The 22,063-nt window shown below is 36.4% G+C and overlaps 1 protein-coding gene across 7 annotated transcripts in view; it reads right to left on the reverse strand.

Annotated features, from left to right (window-relative positions):
- Positions 1–22,063, reverse strand: part of LOC106880268 (oxysterol-binding protein-related protein 11) — a 177,224-nt gene that overhangs the window by 24,131 nt on the left and 131,030 nt on the right. For 6 of the 7 annotated variants that reach the window (XM_089363742.1, XM_052973273.2, XM_089363744.1 and 3 more), the window contains 2 exons: positions 15,439–15,480; positions 12,749–12,829 (listed from right to left, as the gene is read on the reverse strand). In XM_089363742.1, coding sequence (XP_089219868.1) covers positions 12,749–12,829; positions 15,439–15,480 — 123 coding nt within the window. Of the gene's footprint in view, positions 1–796; positions 839–12,748; positions 12,830–15,438; positions 15,481–22,063 lie in introns of all 7 variants that reach the window. The other variant, XM_052973272.2, reaches the window with a different exon arrangement.

Raw genomic sequence — 22,063 nt, forward strand, 5'->3', positions numbered from 1 at the left:
CACAAAAGGTGAAAAGCAAAGTAGGGAACCTCGCTGGGATATAAACTCAAGGAACATAAAAGAAAGAAAGAAAACAAACAACAACAATAACGATGAGCAAACAGGATAAAAGTTAACCAGAAATTAAGATGTTCTAGGTTCAGTTTTGCGAAGTTTAAAAGATGTTTGTAATACTAAGAGAAATCATATGAAGAGCAGCAATACACCCACACAAAAAAAAAAAAAATATGGGTAAATAGATTAATCACGATCGATTGAAAGGAAAACGAGGCATATTTAAATTTAGAAGAAAAAAATATATATAATAGATAATAAAACAGGCTGTGAAACATGAATACTGCTGAAAGACGTATCCTTTTAATGACACATTTCAGAAATGTAGGGCATGTTAAGAAGAAAACAGCTTATAGCTGTTAATATATGTTAACATAGCATTTATATTTTTCTTCAAGCAAAATTATGTTATAAGAAGTTATAAAGTTAAAGAAAAAAAAAATCAAAGGAAATAAATAAATTAACTGCAAACTAATTCGCAAACCAAGTGCAGCTATGAGACTAAAAGTTAATTAAAATAGACTATCTTTAGACTAATATACACAGCAATCAAAAGACAGGGAATATTTAACGAAATTTGGACGAACTAGCTAACATACAAAGTAAATAATTAAATAAAGGTAACAGGAAGAAAAAATAATAATAAAAGACAAAATACCGAAAGAAAAATATTTGAAATCAACAAAATACCAGTGTGCAATTATTAAATCCAATAATAAATCTAAGATTTGTAAGTTCCTACCAGCAAAAACAATCGTGGCACATGGTTTCCATGTATTAGAATCTATTTAGAAAGAAACAAAAGCATAGAAGAAGAAAAAACATTCAACGAAGGATCAGTAACCGCATAACTAAACTAAAACACTCCTTTTAAAAGTTTCTCAAATAGAAAAACTGTGGATGAAGTGGCAGTAGAGTGAGAGGGAGGGAGGGAGAATTAGTGCACGTATGAGAGAAAGAGTGTGTGAGAGAGAGAGTGTATGTGAGACGGAGTGTGTATGAGAGAGAGTGTATAAGAGGATGTGTGTTTGAGGAAGAAAGAGAGTGCGTGTATGAGAGACTGTGTGTGTGTGTGAGAGAGACAGAGAGAGAGATCGTAATTGTGTTTTCAAAATGCCAGGTAATAACAATAAACTCAGGAAAAAGACACGGAGCTGCAGAAATACAGTTGACAAGTCAGATAGGGACACGTTTCTCAGTAATGTGGGGCAAAAGGAATGTTTATTCAAAACAGGAAATAATAAATCAATGGCTGAATTTCTGAACAGATTGGAATTTAAATAATAACAATCGTTTCTAAGTATAGGTACAAGATCAGAAAACTGTGAGAAAGGGATTAGGGTTAATCGATAAAATCTACCTTGGTACTTTATTTATTTATCAACCTCAAAAGGATGAAAGGCAAAGTTGATTTCGGCGAGACTTGAACTTAGAACGTAAAGGGATCTTAATTAAATACTTGGCGGTGTTTTTTGACCGACATTTAGTGATTCCACGAAACCACAACCCCTTTTTAAACAGAGGCATAAAACCAAAAATTTTTGGGGGAAGAGGAGCAGTAAATTAAATCGGCCCCGATATTTTATCGATATCTGAAAAGATGAAAAGCAAGGTTGACCCGGAAATATTTGAACTCAGAATACAGAGCCAAACAAATACCGTGATATTACCAGTTCAAAGATACCTGGGGCATATTCGAACCCGTAAAACAACCATTCACTGTTTTGTGATGGAGAAAACACAGTGAATTGCTTTCTTACGGGTTCGACTATGCTCCAAATATATTTGAAGTGGTAATAACCTTGTTTTTATACACATCACGGCTTAGTGCTACCTCCCAGTGGATACTATAAGTTGTTTAGCATAGGCACAAGGCCCAAATTTTATTTTAAGAATGAGATGAGACTGAGAAGTTAGTCAGTGAAATCAAACTTTGAGTAGTGTATGCCTGGTATTCATTCTATTTTATCGTCGATCCAGAATGGATAATGAAAGAAATGTTGATCTTGGCGTAACTTGAACTCAGAACGTAAAAAGTCGGTATTTCGTCCGACGCTCAAATGATTCAACCAATCCACATGATGAATTATTAAAAAATCAAGCTCACGCCATTGATAATGGAGTTCAGATAATGACCAATAACAGCCAACATTCTTAACCTGCCCCTCACACAAACTATGCCTAATCTATTGAAATGAGGAAATTGTTTTTTTAAGTATGTAATATATACATGCACAGTCACGCACGCACGCGCATACATAGTTGTGGCCGTCGAAAATATTTACGTCGTGTATTTTCCAGTTCTGATAACGAGAGAAAAAATTATCTAACCATGAAATGAGAGAGAGTGAGAGGCAGAAGTTGAAACAAGGAAGAGAGAGAAGAAAAGAAAGACACAAAGAAACGAGAGGGATAGGAAAGGATAAGACTATGAGGTAAAGAGATAGGCAGGAGAGGCAAAAAGCTATACTAACAACTGACTAGTTAAAAGAATATCCAGATTCTTTGGAAAATGTTAACTGACAAAGAACTCGCTCAAAAGCTATCTATCATATTGAATATCACTGCATCAACCAGACTTTCGAATGTGGTTATACAGCACTGATCACAATGCATTTCTTCCCATTGTTGTACCTTTCAAACACCTTCTCACTGGCTAATCAGGAATGGCCAACATCCCCATAGATTACCAATGTACAGCTGAGTCAACTAGAGCAAGGTGAAATGATGTGTTTTGCTTCAGAATACAATGTACTATCGGTCTGGGAATCTAAACCATGTTCTTGCAATTGGGAGTGCAACACCTTAACCATGAGACCAAACAACTTCACATATTCCACATAGGCAGACGGTATATATAAGTAGTTAGTGTAAATCCCAGCTGTTTCCTCTAGAAGCACATCTGCTTATTTCATTATCACAATCAATATATATCCATAGTTAGTATTGTAAGTTAATCAAAACACACATTGAAATTGAGAAATATGTTTTCTCTGTATGATGATTTTCTTATAGGAAATTCCTTATATGTCGACATAACATATAAATCTTAATAATTCCTATTAGAAAATGAAATATGTGTAACGAAAAAAGTTTCCATCTTCCTGTTTTGTTATAATATATGATAGAGAGACAGATATCAAGAGACCAAAACTTCTGATTTGCAGTGCTTGAGAAGACATGTCAAGCTAAATAAAATTGTAGCCACCCATACATACAGACATGTTCTTTAAAGTCATGCCCCCTCTTAAGACACACATAATTCTGTCCTCTATTCCCCCTCACACCCACACCACTTACTGTGGGGCCCCCATCCACTCTGCCTCATGTGCCTATCCGCACAATCTCCTTGCCCTCACATACCTACCACACCCCACTCTAAGCCACTTCCAATTCCTCGCACCATCAATTGCTATCTTCACAGCTGCTCCAATTCTTTTCAACATCACTTGCTGTCTCTAAACATCTCCCCTCAACTCTTATGGAACAAACTCCTTTATCCCTTCTACACTACTTATACTACCACCACCACTGTTCTTTGTGAGTAGGCCATCTCTCTCTCTCTCTCTCTCTCTCTCACTGCAACTGTCTGTCTATCTTTCTCGCTTACTCTCTCCCACCTTCCCCTCTTCCTTGTCCTACTGAGGCAGACAAGTGTCTCCTTAATAGTAAGATTGGTCTCTGTCCCTCTATCAAACTTTAATTTCTCAGTTCCACTCCCCCTCTCAGCTGAGAGGTCCTAGTCATGCAGGCTCATGGGTCCTGGTGCCACATATAAAGCACTCATGCTGGTGTCACATAAAAAGCATCCACTGTAAAGTGGTTGGTGTTAGGAAGGGCATCCAGCTGTAGAACCTGTGCCAGAACAGACAACTGGACCCTGGTGTAGCCCCCCAGCTGGCCACCTCCTGTCAAACCATCCAACCCATGCCAGCATGGAAAACAGGCATTATATGATGATGATATACACACAAATGAGGGACCTCTTTCAGTTTCTGCCTACCAAACCTACTTACAAAGCTTTGGTTGTATAGAAGACACTCGCCCAAAGTGCTTCATAGGGGGGGGGGACTGAACCCAAAACAATATAGTTGGTTCCTGACTATGATATAGCAGGCAGTGAGGAATTTGCAAGAACCGCACAAGACATGTACAGAGGTGTTGTCATTAAGATGAAAAGGATTGAGTGCAGCAACAATTTTAAAATGCAAGTAGGGGTGGGCCAGGACTCAGTCCTCAGAGTCTTCTAGGCCGCAACTGAGAAGGATTATCATGGAACTGCTATATAGTGATGATCTCACTCTCGCAGCTGAATTTGTAATAGCGCTAGAAAAGAAATACCAGATCTTGTGTGTGACAGATGTGCAGGAACAATAAACACTAAATATACATAGGAAGTAGAAACTAGTTGTGGAGCACACTGTTTGGGGGTGATGTAAAAGATACAATTGCTTGCTGTCTTGGAGTGATTAAAGGAAGAACCATTTAGCCTAATATATCTACTCTGGTCAAGTAGGTTTGATCAAAGCCACTCCAACTGTTTGCATGCCGATGACTACATAACCAATAACATATCCTTTTCAAAATAAAGTGTGACTTGAGAGATTTGGTTGTTATATCTAGCAGATCAACAACCCTGTAGAGACTACCATGATGAACTGGTAATGTGTAGGTGGAAGAGGAGAAATTTGTGAATTGAAAGCAAAGTGAGCAGTAAATATGATCCAGCAGGGATGCTACTTTGAGAGCAATCTTAGTTAAAGGGTGGAAGGATAGCTTCTCTAGCATCAGTAAAAGACCTTGGCAAAAGACCAGAATATTTTGTAGCAATTTGTGAGGTGGAAGAGCTCAAAAGGTTTATGATACCTAACTGTATCAGATGCTTTAATGATGCTCATCTAGTGGTAGTAAGCAAAAGACCACCACAGTTAGTGTTTATTATTAAAAAAGAAACAAAGTTTTATTAAAACAAATCAAATCCATTTCAATAACTTCATGTCAGATTTTATCAAAAATGAACAAAAAATAAAAAATAAAAATAAAAAGGGAGAGAAAAATATCTTCAATATAACTAATACAAACATTCTTTAATGATTGATTGAAAGACGAATTTTCTAATTTAATTAAAGCAACCTATCAATCAAAGTAATTAAGTTCTAATTGATTTTTCTGCTTTGATTGAAATGGCCATTCAGTTGTTCTTAATTACTTCACTAATGTCTTGTAGTTTGTCAGAAAGTTATGATAACCACCCACCTCTATGGAACTATCAGGCTATTTAGGATCATTTAGATATCAATCTAAAATTCACTTAATACTAGTAGAGTTCTTTCACATTCAACTTTTTAGTTTTATAGGGAACTAGCTTAAAAACTGCACTCCATGCAGACTTTTAAGCTAACCCCTACAGAGGGCTAATTGGGCCTGGATCCAAAGCTACAGAGAGCAATAATTAAGCATTTATTGGTACCCTACCAATATGACATTACTTTAAACTCAGTTTAAATGAAAAACTTGTAAGTTCACAAATTTTTGGAGTTCTTTTAAAATTTGAATTTTCAACTGTTAGCATAGAACAAATCCTCATCCAGGCCTGATCCCAATGCTGGATGTTCAAGAACCAAACGAAGGGCAGATTTTCAATCCTGGGATCATCTCGATTACAAAAAGGTATGATATGTCTATGTAGAGCAAATGTAGACTGAGATACAGGGGCTCCGGACGGACAGGCAGACAGAATTTCACATTTATTATTATAGATAGAAGATAAGAGAAAGTAATGATGTGTGTGGATGCCTCTATTAGGAGCATTAATAACTTCAGTGAATAGAAATTAATCAAGAATTGAAACTAGGTTGTGAAGTTGGTTTCCTAAAAACTTATTGCTGCTATAACCATTTTTTGGTTCACTTTCAATTTAACTTAACCCTTTGGCATTCAGATTGCTCTGTCAAATGTAATGCTTATTTATTCACATTGTTTTGAATTAGCCATGCATTACCTCATAGCTTTGAGATTTTGATAATGTGATTGCTTATTTTTACAATAACATTATAGGACAGGCTGAATCTAATCAGTTTGAACATAAACATGCAGAATATTTGGGCCAGATATGGTCAGTTTAAATGCTAAAAGGTTAAGGCACATATATTTTTTATTAGACATTAAGATGGGTTTTGTAGTGAGAGGGAGCACTACTTGATGGAATCAATTCAGTTTTTTTTTTTTTATTATTCAAAAGTTTGACAGGCAAAGAACTGAATTCATATAATACATAGATGAGCTTAAATACCATAAAGCAGTTAGTTGGGTACAGCTGTTTCTGCCAACATACTGTCTAAGAAAGAATAAAAACAGAATGGCTCATATAAAACTACACAATAACTGAAAAAATTAGAGTATACATATGTTGAATCAAATAATTACACTACAGAATTATGGTTCATATTAAGAGTATACTCTAGAATGGTAGTAAGTCTTGGACTATGTACAGTAAATAGGAACTTCTATTTCTATTGTTTGTTATCAATTCTTGGCTCTGCATGGAAGAATGATGACTCAAACCTGTGAATTATCAATATTATAATTACTACATAGACGGTGGTGTCATTTAATTTCAAGATAAGAAACTACTACTGATTAAATGGTAATTATTTTCATGTATTTAATCATAATTCAAACAAATAAAAGGAGGATGGTTTTATTCTATTAAATGATATAAGCTGAAGTAAAAATTTTAAAAATAAGAATAATTGTGTATAAAGTATTGAGAATAATAGCCAGGTACCTGAGGTTTCTCAAGGTAGAGTCCTTTCTATGAGGCATTGAATCTATAGAAGTCTGAAAATTACATTACTTGGGGAGTTTTCTTTTATTCTTTTGCTTGTTTCAATTATTTGACTAAGGCCATGCTGGAGCACTGCCTTAAAGGGATTTTTTTGTTGTTGTTGAAGAAATCAACCTCAGGACTTATTCCTTGTAAGCTTAATACTTATTCTATTGGTCTCTTTTGCTGAACTGTTATGTTATGGGTATGTAAACACACCAATGTCAGTTGCTAAGAGATGGTGGGGGGACAGTCACAAAGACACACACACACACATCTAATTACATATATATACATACATACTATTGTCTGGGGAGAGTCATTCTCTTTTAGTGCCTTATAATTTAACACACTCACTGGTAAAATTTCTACTTATTTCTTGTTTATTTTTCTAAAATTTTCATTGCGTCTTGCAACCTTTTCAATAGTTTTGACTGCATTCTTTTTGTTTGTTTGTACGCATGTGCATACACATGCATGTATGTATGTGTGCATATGCATGTATGTGTGTGCATTTGTATGTATGTATGTGTGTGCATTTGTATGTATGTATTCTGCATATTCATGTGTTTGCATGTCCATGTGTGTGTTTTTATGTATGTGTGTGTGTTTGCGTACCTCTGTCTCCTTGTATGTGTATATCTGAGTGTGTGTGTGTGTTTTGCAACTATGTACCGTGTTTGTATATATGGATGTGCATCTCCATGTGTGGACGTGTGTCTCCATATGTGTCCTTGTGTGAAGTAAAGTGTGTGTGTGTGTGTATACATGGTCATGTGTTCCAGTCTTCATTTGTGTATGTGTGCGTATCTGTTCACATAACCTATGTACCTTTCCGTCTGTATGTTGATCTGTTTACTTTCATATCCATATGCTTACATACATGTGCATATACATATACATACATACACTCACACACATACACACATCTCTCTACATAAGAGCCCGCTAACTATTCTATTCTACCTGTGTAAACTGTGGGTATGATATCTACTGTGTATATTTCCTATTTAGTATTGGGGAAGTTTCATTTATGAGGACATACTCTTGTATTTGTCTGAATGTTGGGTCCTTTGGGTGCTTGGATGAGATGTGGATGTCAAGTTGACCCAGATTACCTCCATGTTGGTCTTCGGCATGTTGGTAGAGTATGGAGGGCTGTTTTTTGCCGTCATATTGTCTCAAAATGTTCATTTAGTCATTCCGCAATGCTCCTAGATGTCTCCCCTATGTATGTCATGTTCATATCTTTACAAGCACCTTCTATGCATCTTATGCTGTAAACTACATTTCTAGTTCTATATTTAATGCCAGGGCTACTTCTACATACCATGCAGTTCTCACTGGTGCATATGGTATTCTTAAAGGGGTACATTCTACATAGTTGTGATCTGACAGAGTTCCCTGGCTTTTCAACAATCTTAATGTTGAGTTTGGTCTCCTTCAGAGCTTTTCTAAATCTACGGGCTAGTTCTCCATGGGTTGTGGCCTCTACAAACATCACTCCTTGATATTTGTCAGTTTTATACCACGTGCTCGCCCCGTTTGCTTTGTCACAAGTTCTTTGTATCCTATTCCAGTCTTTGTTTCTATGTCTAGGGCACACATGCATGCATGTGTATGCACTCACACATGTGCACAAACAAACAAAAAGAACGCAGTGTGAATAACGGACAGAGTCAAAACTATTGAAAAGGCTGCAAGACGCAAGAAAATTTTAGAAAAATAAAAAAGAAATAAGTGGAAATTTTACCAGTGAGTGTGTTAAATTATAAAGCACTAAAAAAGAATGACTCTCCCCAGACACAACAGAATATGCTTCAATACACAAACTTACATAAAGAATCTTGCAAACCAAATCCAAATATACACACACACGATGGGCTTCTTTCAGTTTCTGTCTACCAAATCCACTCACAAGGCTTTGGTCGGTGCGAGGCTATAGTGGAAGGCGCTTACCCCAGGTGCCATGCAGTGGCACTGACACCACCACCTGAAGAATTTTATATATTAAACCACTTAAAGAACTTTATATATTTTGCAATATAATCACATAGTTCACTCAATTTCCTGGATTTCATTCATGGAATACTTGTGTTGAACCATTTCCACAAGTCTTCTGTTAAATTTAAATCCAGGGATTGTAGTGACGACAGCAGTATTTCAATTGTCTTACTTTTGAGGAATTCTGTGATTATGTCTTTAATGTGCTTTGAATCATTGTCATGCTGGAAGATATGTGACCCATCCAACTGATTTCAGAAGCATAGTCTTCTGCTAGATTTCCTGATAAACTATACAGTTCATAATGCTCTTGATTTGAGTATATATATGGCACTGATCCCTTTTCAGACATGTAGCTCAAGCCATAACACTGGTTATACCCTCAGCCATTTGTGTCAAGCAAATTAAATTTTGATTCGTTGAACCACAAGATTATTTTTTACTAGTCTGATGGTCATCGAAGAAGGAAATGAATATGAATGTCTTCTATTCTTTTTTTTTTTATTTTTTACTTCTTTCAGTCATTGGACTATGGCCATGCTGGGGCATTGCTTTGAAGGGTTAAGTGAAACAAATCAAGTCAAGAACTCATTAAGTCTGATACCAATTTTAACTGCCTCTTTTGCCAAGACACTAAGTTATTAACATAAAGAAACTAACACTGGTTATTGAGCAGTGGCAGGGGGACAAACACAAACGCACATATATATATACTCAACAATATCAGCGCCAAGCAGTGACGAGGCATGTGCAAACTCTTGGTTTGCGATATGTTTCAACTCCCAAAAGTAAATTCACTACAGTTACCATGAAGAAAAAATTCTCTCTTACAGTAAAAGATGTAGCAAACCCAAAGTTCATGCATACACACATACATAACAGGCTTCTTTCAGGTTCTGCTTACCAAATTCACTCACAAGTTATTAGTCAGCCTGGGGCTATAATAGAAGACATTTGTTCAGGTTGTCACAGAGTGGGTCAGAACCCAGAACCATGAGGTTGGGAAACAGACTCCTTACCACAGAGCCATGCCTGCTTTTAAGAAAAGTATATGCTTTTTAATTTTTTATATGCACATGTCCCACAAACTCAAACTGCTTCAGTTAATTGTTGATGTTAGTAATACCAATCTACATGCAGTATTTCAGTTGAATGTCATTTAAAATGCCAACAGCAGTCATTTTCTTATTCTACATTGCCAAACTGTAAATGTAAAACCATCCTTTCAGTAAATTTTCATAAACTGAAAAAATAGTAACTAGTTTCATTGAAAAGGCCTACATCATAGTGAGCAGTGTTTAGTGAGCATCCACCTTATGTAGTTATGGCTCAAAGAGTCTATCTCAGCTTATACAGATTAGTTTTCTTCATCTCTGATTAGCTTTCTTCATTTAGCCATCACAAGAAATCTTGGGATGGCACAATCAAGTAATTAATAATAAATAGAATAATATATTAAGTGAAGGTCTTACATATACAGAATATAACCTGAAATATTAAAAATTGAAATATTTTCCCCAATCTTCTTAAATTAAGTTCTGTTCATTTTCATGGTGTTATTAATATTATTGATCAGTACAGTAAGTTAGTTAATAGTTTCATTTTTAAACATATGAGTAAAAAAGTTTTTTCATTCATAAATTGTTAAAATTGTAAGTGATAATAAGGCATTAAGATAATATGACTCTCCCCAGACACAAAATAAATAATTAACATTTATCTATGATTATTCCCTTCTGTTTAAATTGAAATCACTATATATTCATGTAAAATCATATTTAACATATCCAAATGCATTTGAATGTGAGAAGACCTGCTGCTGTTGAAATAGACCCAGAAGAAAATACTCCATTTTTAGGAGGAGAGTTTTTCACAGTAGAAGATCTTATGTTCAAATGCATTAACAAATATGATTTTACATGACTATATTTTATTCAACGCTTACTCCGTTTTCTCTGCACTAGACTGAAAATGTACAATATATGTATCGTATGATTGCCAAAAGTGTACATTTAGTGACAATGTAATATTTGTAATCTTACAGACATGGACATCAAAAGCATAAAAGAAAAAAAAAGGGGACTGTCAACCCTTTAACATTAAGCAAAAAGTGTGGGAACTTGCAAGTTTGGGGAAAGAAAAAGAGATTCCTGGAGATTGGTATTTTGGTATGAGTGACAAAAACTAATCAGAAGATACGGATTTTACTTAAGTAATTTCCATTTGATAAAAGAAAAACTTTTTCAAGGACTTACTGACATACAAACATGTAAAACAATCCAACATAGATTAGTTTGCGAGTGGTTGGATGGGAGAGGGAAAGAGAGGAGCAGTAATTGTGGCCATGTGTGTGTGATAAAAAGAAGTTATATGCATTGGCATACACAAAACATTATTTATGCGGCGTGACATACAATCAGTTGGTGTTTGAATGCTATTTTCTGATGACTACAATAATGCTTATCTCATTAGCAAAAGCTTCACTGCCAAATTATAAATTTTAATTCACAAACACACACACACACACACGCGCATGCGCCCATATACATAATATCAAGTTAATTTCGAAGCTCAAGACAATCAACTGAATATTTTAAAAACAAAATTCAAAACTAGATATAGTTTCAAGAAAACAGATATCTAGGGGTATAGTTTTCACTAATGTTAACAACAAATGCAACAACAATCAGTAAGGGGCTTCAAACCCCACAAACAAGATTTTTCAAGAAACCAAACTAAATTAACTAGAGATGGCTCTCAGAGAAAGGATTGTTTTTTTTTGTTTTCCTTTTTGACAATGGTCACTCCTGTAAGATTACTTTAATTAACAAACCAATTAAGAGGACTTGATAATAAAGCAGAAAAGAGGAAATCCTGTTGATCAACTTAATTGTTTGACAGTATACACAAACTTGAGAAAACAACTACTAACGAATTGATAATGAGAAGAGAGGGGCAGATAGACAGAGAGACGGGGAAAAGAGAGAAAGAAAATTAGTAGGAATTTAAGTGTGCTACTTTTTAATTTTTGTTGTTGTTGTTGTAATTATGTATAAATCTACCAACAGTCTATGGTATTGCTACTGTAGTCATGGTTACAACAGTCTATAATATTGCTACCATAGTCATAGTAACAAGAGACCGATATCACTCCTGTAGCCATGGTTACAATAAAGTTACCAACAGTCTTTAATAATGCGACTGTAGTCATGGTTACAGTAAAATTACCAACAGTCTATAATAATGCTACTGTAACCATGGTTACAACAGATTACCTATCATCTGTAATAGCGCTTCTGTAACCATAGTTACAACAGAAAACTAATAACCTAAATGCTGTTATAGTCAAGGTTACAGTAAATTACCAACAGTCTATACTAATGCTACTGTAGCCATGGTTGCAACACACTCATTGTATATAACATTGCTACTAGTTCAGTTCACAGACTTCAAATTTACTGTACAAATAGATACAGTAGAACATTCTATTAATTATTAAAACCTTTTCTATAGAAATTTAATTCCAATATATTAGTTCAAAATTTAACGAAGTACATGCAATTTATTAATATGAATTAGTGTTATTGAAAACATATTAAATTATTTAACTCTCTTAGAATACTGAAAATCATTTCTTAGTCAAGCATTTTTTTTTTGTGATGACATCATTTGCGAATCTGTAAGAGAAAAATATATAACTTCACATCGCAGCTGGAAGTGAGAAACAAACAGGCAGAAGACAAAAACAAGCAAAGCAGCAAACAATTCATCTTTGAAGAACCAAAAACTCAAGTATGGAAATATACTGAAAATAAATAACAGTAAATTTAAAATGCAGTAATTAAAAGAAAGAAAATTAATTACTTGTCGCATCTGGAGAATATTAAGGCAATCTTGAAGACAATGAACAGTTGCAGAAGAAGTTGCTTTAAGGAGGAGCAGATCCTGGGAAAATAAAAATAAGAAAAATCAATCAATCAACACACACACACACACACAGGTATATCCACATTAGATGAAAAATGTAACAATCAATGCATGCAAGAGGAAATTACTTTAACTGGTATAGTTATGTGATGTGAAGAGATATTGAATTATGGCTGAAAGAGTGCTTTGTGTTGACAATCAAGTCCACTCCACAGTTTATCACAACCACCACCATCACACTTCAATGAACTGTAGCTAAGTACACCTTGTTGCAAGTATTCAGAGCAGACTGGCTCTCAAAGAGTGCCTCCCACTGCAGTAACCAATGAGTTGTACCAAATTTTCCAGCATACATGTCCAATTTTTTCAGATCAAAATTTACAGCCAATTAAAGTAAGTTGACTTATACCCCAAGACAACTTTGGAAGGCCAAAATTTCCATGTGAAATGCAGCAGGATTTGGAAAGATACTGACAGTGTTTGAATGTTTACACTTCATATACTTCATAGAGCTGCATGCCAGAAAATACTGTAGTTTCTTCCTCTCTTTCCTCGCTATCAGGTCTTTGGTGGGTGTCTTTTCTCCTTTGTTTAAATCATACAACAATGATTAAACATGGCAAAGTTTAGCTGAAGAAGTTCTACAATCAGTTCAACAATGGTGGGCCTTTATAAACAAGGCGCCACAGGCTCAAGAATTTGTACATTCTAATAAATTTTACCATTCCTTTCCTCCTTCCATTTACCTGTTCACACACCCTTCAAAAAGAATTTCGTTGACACAAGTATTCCATACACACAATAACCGTTATTTGTATAATTTTCACATTATCAAGTATTGTCCATACTTTTAAGGATTATACACGATGAAATCCTCTATCAGCAGATTGAACACCATGTATCACCTTCTTTCTTGTGTTCATCATCATCATTTGATATCTATGTTCCATGCTGGCATGAGTTGGCCAGTTTGACAGAATCTGATAGGTCCAAAGGAGTGCATTGTGCTCCAGTATTTTTAAATCTGTCCAATTCTTGATATTATCCACCAGAGAATTCTTTACCTCGCTTTTGAGCAATTTTAGCTTCTGGAATCAATAAGCCATTAAAAGCAAATTAAGATGGTCAAAATATTTTAGTTTTCACTCTAATGGTGTCTAATTATACACAGAATTTGAAGTTGTTGCCATTCTTAGTACTTCATCACTGGTTTTGAGTTTTGTCCATAATATTCTCTAAAGACTTCTGCCAGGGATACAGCAAAGCCATGGAACTGCAGCATGGTGGATCATGAAGAAGTAATGGAAGAGCTCAACTGAGATAGAGGTGCTTCTTACACAGAAGCTGAGCAGAGGGATCCTAGAAGATCAATGGTAAGGATCACCAAACTCTATCAAGAGAGTAACTGGAATGCATCCATAGGGGTGGAATCCACACCAGCAGTAAGCAAAAAGAAAAGAAAGAAAAAAGGTACTCCTGTTAATATCCATATTTTAGCTCCGTATAGTAGAATAAACCATACATAACACTTGAATAATTTTTTCCTAAAGACGAAACACAAAGTTTTCAGCATCAATACTTCTGAGCAATGTAAAGCACTGAATCAGTTATGATAAATCAACTTCTAGCTCATCACTACCCAACATACACAGCACTAGAAATTGTTTTCTCACACAGACATCTAACATCAGAGAAGTTGGAACTAAATGGTTTAGAGAGAGTTTACTTGGTGGTGAGGACTGTTGTTTAGCTACAATCAGTCTTGGTTGAGTGTATCTATAATAAAAAAGTGTCTGTCCCAGGCCACTCCACCTTTTTTTCTTCTTCTTTTTCAGGTACCCCGGACATTATCTAATGCAATTTTTAAAACGCAGATGGTGATATATAATTTGAAAGAGACTTAGCTAATATTTCTAGCAAAATTTTGCAACCACAAAGGGGCTGCCTCACTGAGGCATTAGTAAGTGATTGTGGTGGTCATACATTAATTATATCAGTATTTCAACAAAAAGCATATAGTTTTTCTAAGGAACAATGTTAGATTTTTTCAAGCTACAGTATTATTAGTTTTCTAATTAAAATCATTCCATTTTATAGCCATTTAAACACACCAGTACTGTTAGGAATAAATAGTAATTATCTGCATCTTTTAGGGACCCTGTAGAATTCTTTAGGCTGCATGTTGTTTTTGAGAAAGTACGTTGTTTTCTCAGATTTTCATTTATCAGATATTTAGATAAAATTGCAGGTTAACATAAGTTTCTTAAGCCAATGAAGGCGCCTGTAGGTGACTACTCAACCTACTAGAAAAATCAACCAAATTCCCCTTAAAGTACACACTGTCTTATTTTTATATAAAAAAGGACATATTGGATATTGTAGGCTAGGATAGGACACAGTATATGAAAAACAAAAAAAAAGACGGGATATACAGAGATCAAAAATTAAACTCACACTTTGATTCACCAAAACTATCATCAAAATATTTGACCAAGGACATGAAACAAGCAAATAATAAAGACTATTAAAACAAAATAATTAAAATAATTAGTTTTATCTCCTCTGTCAAAAGAAAATTATAAAGCAGGGTTAATACAGAATAATATGTAAATAGAAGTAAAAATTACCTTATCAATTCCATTAATATATTGCCCAGAATGTGGAAGTTCCTACAAAAAAGAGAAAGAGATAGCAAAATTTTAAAAGAGTTATTGCTTTACAAGTGAACTCACTCTGAAATCAAGTGGATAGTACATCATGTTTGTAATAATTTAAACAAAACAGACACTCTATGAGGCTAAGAATAATTGCAGTGGGGGGAGGGGAAATAACACAAATACAGGTAGAGAAAATAGACTGTCATTTTTTCATTCAGCTCATATAAGAGCTGGCATATTAATTGCTTTTGTTAAATATCCGAAGTTGATAAAGATATTAAAGCAAGACACGGGGCACATTTGATGATGGTTATCCAGTCACTACCATGAGAACCACTAAGTGTTGGAACACTTGATCAGAACAAGACTTGTAATGCTTTCTTATGCTTCCAAGTGGTAATGTAAACTAATATCTATAGTTTTAAATACGTACACATACACACAATCATACACATGTGAACAAATAGAGACAAGTCAATGAGAGCTTACACAAGATCACTCAACTTGCTATAAACAGAGGACAAACCTCACTCAAATCCCACACATAAACCCTTAACTAACGGATACTTTAGATAATGTAATCCTACATAACACCAGAAAAATACAGGACAGTAACAGTTGGAATGCTTTTAATCATAAGTCAGCTTGATCAGAGTTGACTTGGGACTAAAGAATAATGGCAAATAGAAACCAAAGTCTGGGGTTCATATTCTTCCCCAAACAATGTTATTTTTATGGTTAATATATTTAACTTTCAAGTGGCTCAGTCAACTTAGCTGTAAAATAGCTACTTTAGAGCAAGACCAATTGGTTGCTATAAACAGCTGTATTTTGTTAACTTTCAGAGCTGAATTTAATTACTACCATAAATATAGCTTGTCATATATCCCCATGAAGTGCAGACAACCATATTTAATGTGGTGATTTGAAAATATCTTTAATCAATTGTAATTATAATCACCAAATTAAAAGTTATTAGAGTCAAGGGAGTGAACTCAAGATTTTCGTCAACCAAAGAATTGAATGAAATATGTAAGGTGAGGATGGGGGTTCCTAATCTTTGATAGCTGTGGTAAAACCTTCAGAAATGTTCTGGTTGCAATGGATCTCTGCAGCTCAGTATAGTTCATTCGTAACTGCTAAGTCCTCACGATAACTCATAGGTATATTGTATAAAAAGGGTAAAAACCCCCTTCAGTCATGAATAACCATGGGATAACACCTAAAAAGTTACTCTTCAAGGCACAAGTCCAGGCAAGGTTGTTTATGGAAGACCAGCAGTCGCCCATGCATACCAGCCTCCCCCCTCCATGCCATCGATATTATCCAAGAGAAAGGCAAAGGCTGATACAGCCTGGCACCAGTGATATCACAACTCGTTTCTACAGCTGAGTGAACTGGAGCAACATGAAATGAAGTGTCTTGCTCAAGAACACAACACACAACCCAGTCCAGGAATTGAACCCACTACCTTATGATTGTGAACCCGATACTAACCACCAAGCCATGCACCTTCACAGGTATATTGCAACATAAATATACTGTGTATAGCATGTGCATGTGTAGTTAGATGTATAACTATTACTGTATGGTTTAGAGCTCCACATAGATTATCCAAGTGGATAATGATAATTATCATTATTCACTCGGCTTTCAGTATAATGGTTAGTCAACCACTGTACTTAGCAGTCTTACTAATTATGACATATAGAGCACACATAAAAAAACCAGTATAAATACATTTCACCACTGCAATTATTTGGAACTTAGCATTGGATGGTTCAAATGCATTTGGATGCTTAATTAGGAACTAAACTGGTTTTCATCTTAATTTTCACACACATACACACATCATTATTATCATCATCATTTAGCATTCGTTTTCCATGCTGGCATGGGTTGAATGGTTTGATTGGAACTGGTAAGCTGGAGAGCTATACCAGACTCCAGTCTGGTTTGGCTTGGTTTCTCTGCCCTTCCTAACACCAACCACTCTAAAATAGTAGTGTAGCATGAGTTCCTTTTATGTGTGATTTCACTTGCCTTGATGTGTCTTCTCAAGCATGTGTGTGTGTGTGTAATACAAATATATTGTAACATAGATATAGGGTTTAACTTTGATAAATTGGGGGTAAAACCAATTTTCTCATAAGACAAATTTATAATATGTAAAAATTTCTTAAGATATGTTTTCTGCATGAATATGGTGAGTTGAAAAGTTTGTAAATGGACTGATACACTGAGATGGTCTGGTGAGACTGAAACATAGCCAGCTGTGATACTATGGCTATCAAAGACAAAACTTTCTTCCTACAGTATGTTTCTATTTAGTTTGTAGTTGAGTGAAGTTTATGGAGTGCTCTCCCTTGCCTCTTTGAGAATTTTAATGTTTGACTTTTCATAAGTTATGACTATTTAAATGTTTCTTTTACTGTTACATGTTTCAGTCATTGGATCGAGGTCATGTCGGGACACCACCCTGATGGGTTTAGTCAAACAAATATTCCCTAGTACCTATTTTCTAAAAGCCTGGCACTTATTCTATCAATTTCTTTTCTCAAATTGCTAAGTTACAGGGACATAAACAAACCAACGCCAGTTGAGTGGTGGTAGACAAACACAAATCCAAAGACACACACACACGTGATGTGCTTCTTTCAGTTTCTACCAATCAAATCCACTCATAAGGCTTTGGTTGGCATGGAGACGTGCTGGGCCTTGGCTCATTTAGCACTGGGTTCTACAGAAAGAATATATTTTAAAATTTTATTTGTTTTATTTATTATTGCAGTCTGCATGGGGTTTTTGCATAAGTAATATATAAGTATATATTACATATAATATATAAGTATATTTTTATATGTAATAATTAAATTAATTTTATATGTAATATGTATTTGTTTTGCAAGATTCTTGATGTGAAATCATGTGTTGAAATAGATGTTTTACTTGGGGATGGTCATATTTTGCCAACTAAACACATGCACTATGTATTTGGTTTTCCATTCAGCTTTATTATTATTTTAGTTTCTTTATCAAAGCTCTTTTATCACACATCCTGTGACCCCTTCAGCAACTCATTATTCCATGTGTCTCAGCCCATTCTGCTAATTCTATTTTGTGGAACAAGCAGTACAGGAGGAAGGAGACGTGGCATATAGATTCACTGAAGAGGTCACTAGATAGATATATGATGAAAGAGCTTTGATAAAGAAACTAAAATAATGATATTAAATTATATATTATGCATTTATTGTGTTTTGTTATGCACTGTAACCTCTTGGCCTGTGGGAAAATTGTATTTCATGAAACTGGTCTGTAATGTAATAAAGGTTAGGGGATCACCGTTCTCAAACACAAATGAGTTAGTGACAGAAAGAGGCGAGGGTTACATCATTTAAAAGTGAAGTTGTCAAGTAAAATGATATTTTGTAGAAAACAGAATTGCTTTAATAATGAACACAGCCATCAGTCAGAAGAGAATGATATCCAAAAGATTGTGGCATGTGTGCGAGTTCAAAGAGTAGGATCAGATTGTGGAAACTGACCCTCACTTTAAAACTAAATGTGCAGGCAAGAAGAAAAATCCTGCAGCATCAAAGATCAGTTTACATAACTACTTAAGGGTATGCCGCTTTTGCTCCTCATCATCATACTGTTTGCTAACAATAACAGGAGTGGCTATGTGGTAAGTAGCTTGCCTACCAACCACATGGTTCTGGGTTCAGTCCCACTGCGTGGCACCTTGGGCAAGTGTCTTCTACTATAGCCTCGGGCCGACCAAAGCCTTGTGAGTGGATTTGGTAGACGGAAACTGAAAGAAGCCCGTCGTATATATGTGTATATATATATATATGTATGTGTGTATATGTTGTGTATCTGTGTTTGTCCCCCCAACATCGCTTGACAACCGATGCTGGTGTGTTTAGGTCCCCGTAACTTAGCGGTTCGGCAAAAAGAGACCGATAGAATAAGTACTAGGCTTACAACAAATAAGTCCTGGGGTCGATTTGATTCGACTAAAGGCGATGCTCCAGCATGGCCGCAGTCAATTGACTGAAGCAAGTAAAAGAGTAAAACAGAATAACTATAAAATTTAGTTGTTATGCAGCAGTGTCCTTGAAAAGGTTAGCTAATTAGTCACAGTGAATCAAAACTACATTTCTGACACGTTGCTAATTAGGATTTATATTACTGGGACAAGATCACAAGTTTTAAAAGAGGAGTGTAGTTGATTTAATCAACAACGTACTTCATCAGTGTATATTTTCAGGGTTATAAGCAAAGAGTGTAATAAATATTAGCACAGGATTGGATTGGTGGTTAAGTAGTTTACTTTGAAACCACACAGTTCCAGATTAATTCTCAATGTGCAGCACTTTGGGCAAGTGTCGTTTATTATGGTTGGACAACAGCTTGGGGAGTCGAAGTTTGATAGATGGACAGTGTGTGGAAACAGTCTTGGTGACCTCACTACAAGTGGTAGAACAAAAAAACACTTAGTAGATACTGGATGGTTAGCATCCAGCCATAGAAAACCTGCCAAAGCCAACACAGGAGCTTGGCACAGCCCTGCAGCTTGCTCAATCTTGTCAAGATATCCAACCCATGCCAGCATCAAAATCAGACATCAAATGATGATATTTATATCTATACACACACACTGATTCATATCAGCTTAGAATATAAACATCAAGAGAAGAAAACCTGAAAAACGGTTCTTTACAAAGTTCAAGATAGACACTTCCTTATCAGTTTCATCACAAAGTAATGAATCAGTGATTGATCTATTGGAAAGCTACAACTGATGAGGTTATTCTCCACAAACTTTAGTACAAAGTACGAATAATACCATAAGGCATATAACCTAACACTATAGACTTTTTTCAATTTACTTACTCTTTTACCATCATCATCATCATCATCATCATCGTTTAACGTCCGCTTTCCATGCTAGCATGGGTTGGACGATTTGACTGAGGACTGGTGAAACCGGATGGCAACACCAGGCTCCAGTCTGATTTGGCAGAGTTTCTACAGCTGGATGCCCTTCCTAACGCCAACCACTCAGAGAGTGTAGTGGGTGCTTTTACGTGTCACCCGCACGAAAACGGCCACGCTCGAAATGGTGTCTTTTATGTGCCACCCGCACAAGCCAGTCCAGGGGCACTGGCAACGATCTCGCTCGAAAATCCTACAGGAGCCAGTCAGGCGGTACTGGCAACGGCCACGCTCAAAATGGTGCATCTCATGTGCCACCCGCACAAGAACCAGTCCAGGGGCACTGGCAACGATCTTACTTGGCTTGCCGGGTCTTCTCACGCACAGCACATTTCCAAAGGTCTCGGTCCGTAGTCATCGCCTCGGTGAGGCCCAATGTACGAAGGTCTTGCCTCACCACCTCAGCCCAGGTCTTCCTGGGCCTACCTCTTCCATGGGTTCCCTCAACTGTTAGGGTGTGGCACTTTTTCACGCAGCTATCCTCCTCCATTCTCACCACATGTCCATACCAGCGCAATCGTCTCTCTTGCACGCCACAACTGATGCTTCTAATGTTCAGCTTTTCTCTCAAGATACTTACACTCTGACGGGTATTCACATTGACATTACACATCCAACGGAGCATACTGGCTTCATTCCTTGCGAGCTCACGTATGTCCTCAGCAGTTACAGCCCATGTTTCACTGCCATGTAGCATGGTTGTTCGTACGCATGCGTCATACAGTCTGCCTTTTACTCTGAGTGAGAGTCCCTTTGTCGCCAGCAGGGGTAAGAGCTCTCTAAACTTTGCCCAGGCTATTCTTATTCTAGCAGCTACACTTTCAGCGCACCCACCCCCACTTCTAACTTGGTCGCCCAGATAGCGGAAGCTATCGACTACCTCTAGTTTTTCACCCTGGAATGAGATAGAAGTTGTTTCCTGTTTGTTTACAGTCTTTATTGCACCTGAACATCTGCCACAAACAAAAACTAACTTGCTAGTTAACCTGCCTTTGATGTTGCTGCACCTCTTATGTGTCCATAGCTTGCACCGGGTACATCTTATAGAGTTACTACCTACTCCTTTTCTACATACTGAGCAGGGCCATCTACCTGAAGGGGTTTGTGTTTTATCTACCTTCCTACTTATTCGGATTTTGGTTTTAGCTAGGTTGACTCTAAGGCCCTTCAATTCTAGACCTTGCTTCCACACCTGAAACTTCTCCTCTAGTTCTGATAGTGACTCCGCAATTAGGGCAAGGTCATCAGCATAGAGGAGCTCCCAGGGGCAACCTGTCTTGAACTCCTCTGTGATTGCCTGGAGGACTATGGTAAATAAGAGGGGGCTGAGGACGGAACCTTGGTGGACCCCTACCTCTACCCGGAATTCATTGCTGTACTCATTTCCAACCCTCACCTTACTGGCAGCATCTCTGTACATGGCTCGCACAGCTCTCACTAACCATTCTTCTATCCCAAGTTTCCTCATTGACCACCAGATAAGGGATCGGGGGACCCTGTCAAAGGCTTTCTCCATGTCAACGAAAGCCAGGTACAGAGGTTTATCCTTAGCTAGGTATTTCTCCTGCAACTGTCTCACTAGAAATAAGGCATC

This window comes from Octopus bimaculoides, chromosome 15, assembly GCF_046866305.1.
Source record: "Octopus bimaculoides isolate indiv1 chromosome 15, ASM4686630v1, whole genome shotgun sequence".
Lineage (NCBI taxonomy): Eukaryota > Metazoa > Mollusca > Cephalopoda > Octopoda > Octopodidae > Octopus > Octopus bimaculoides.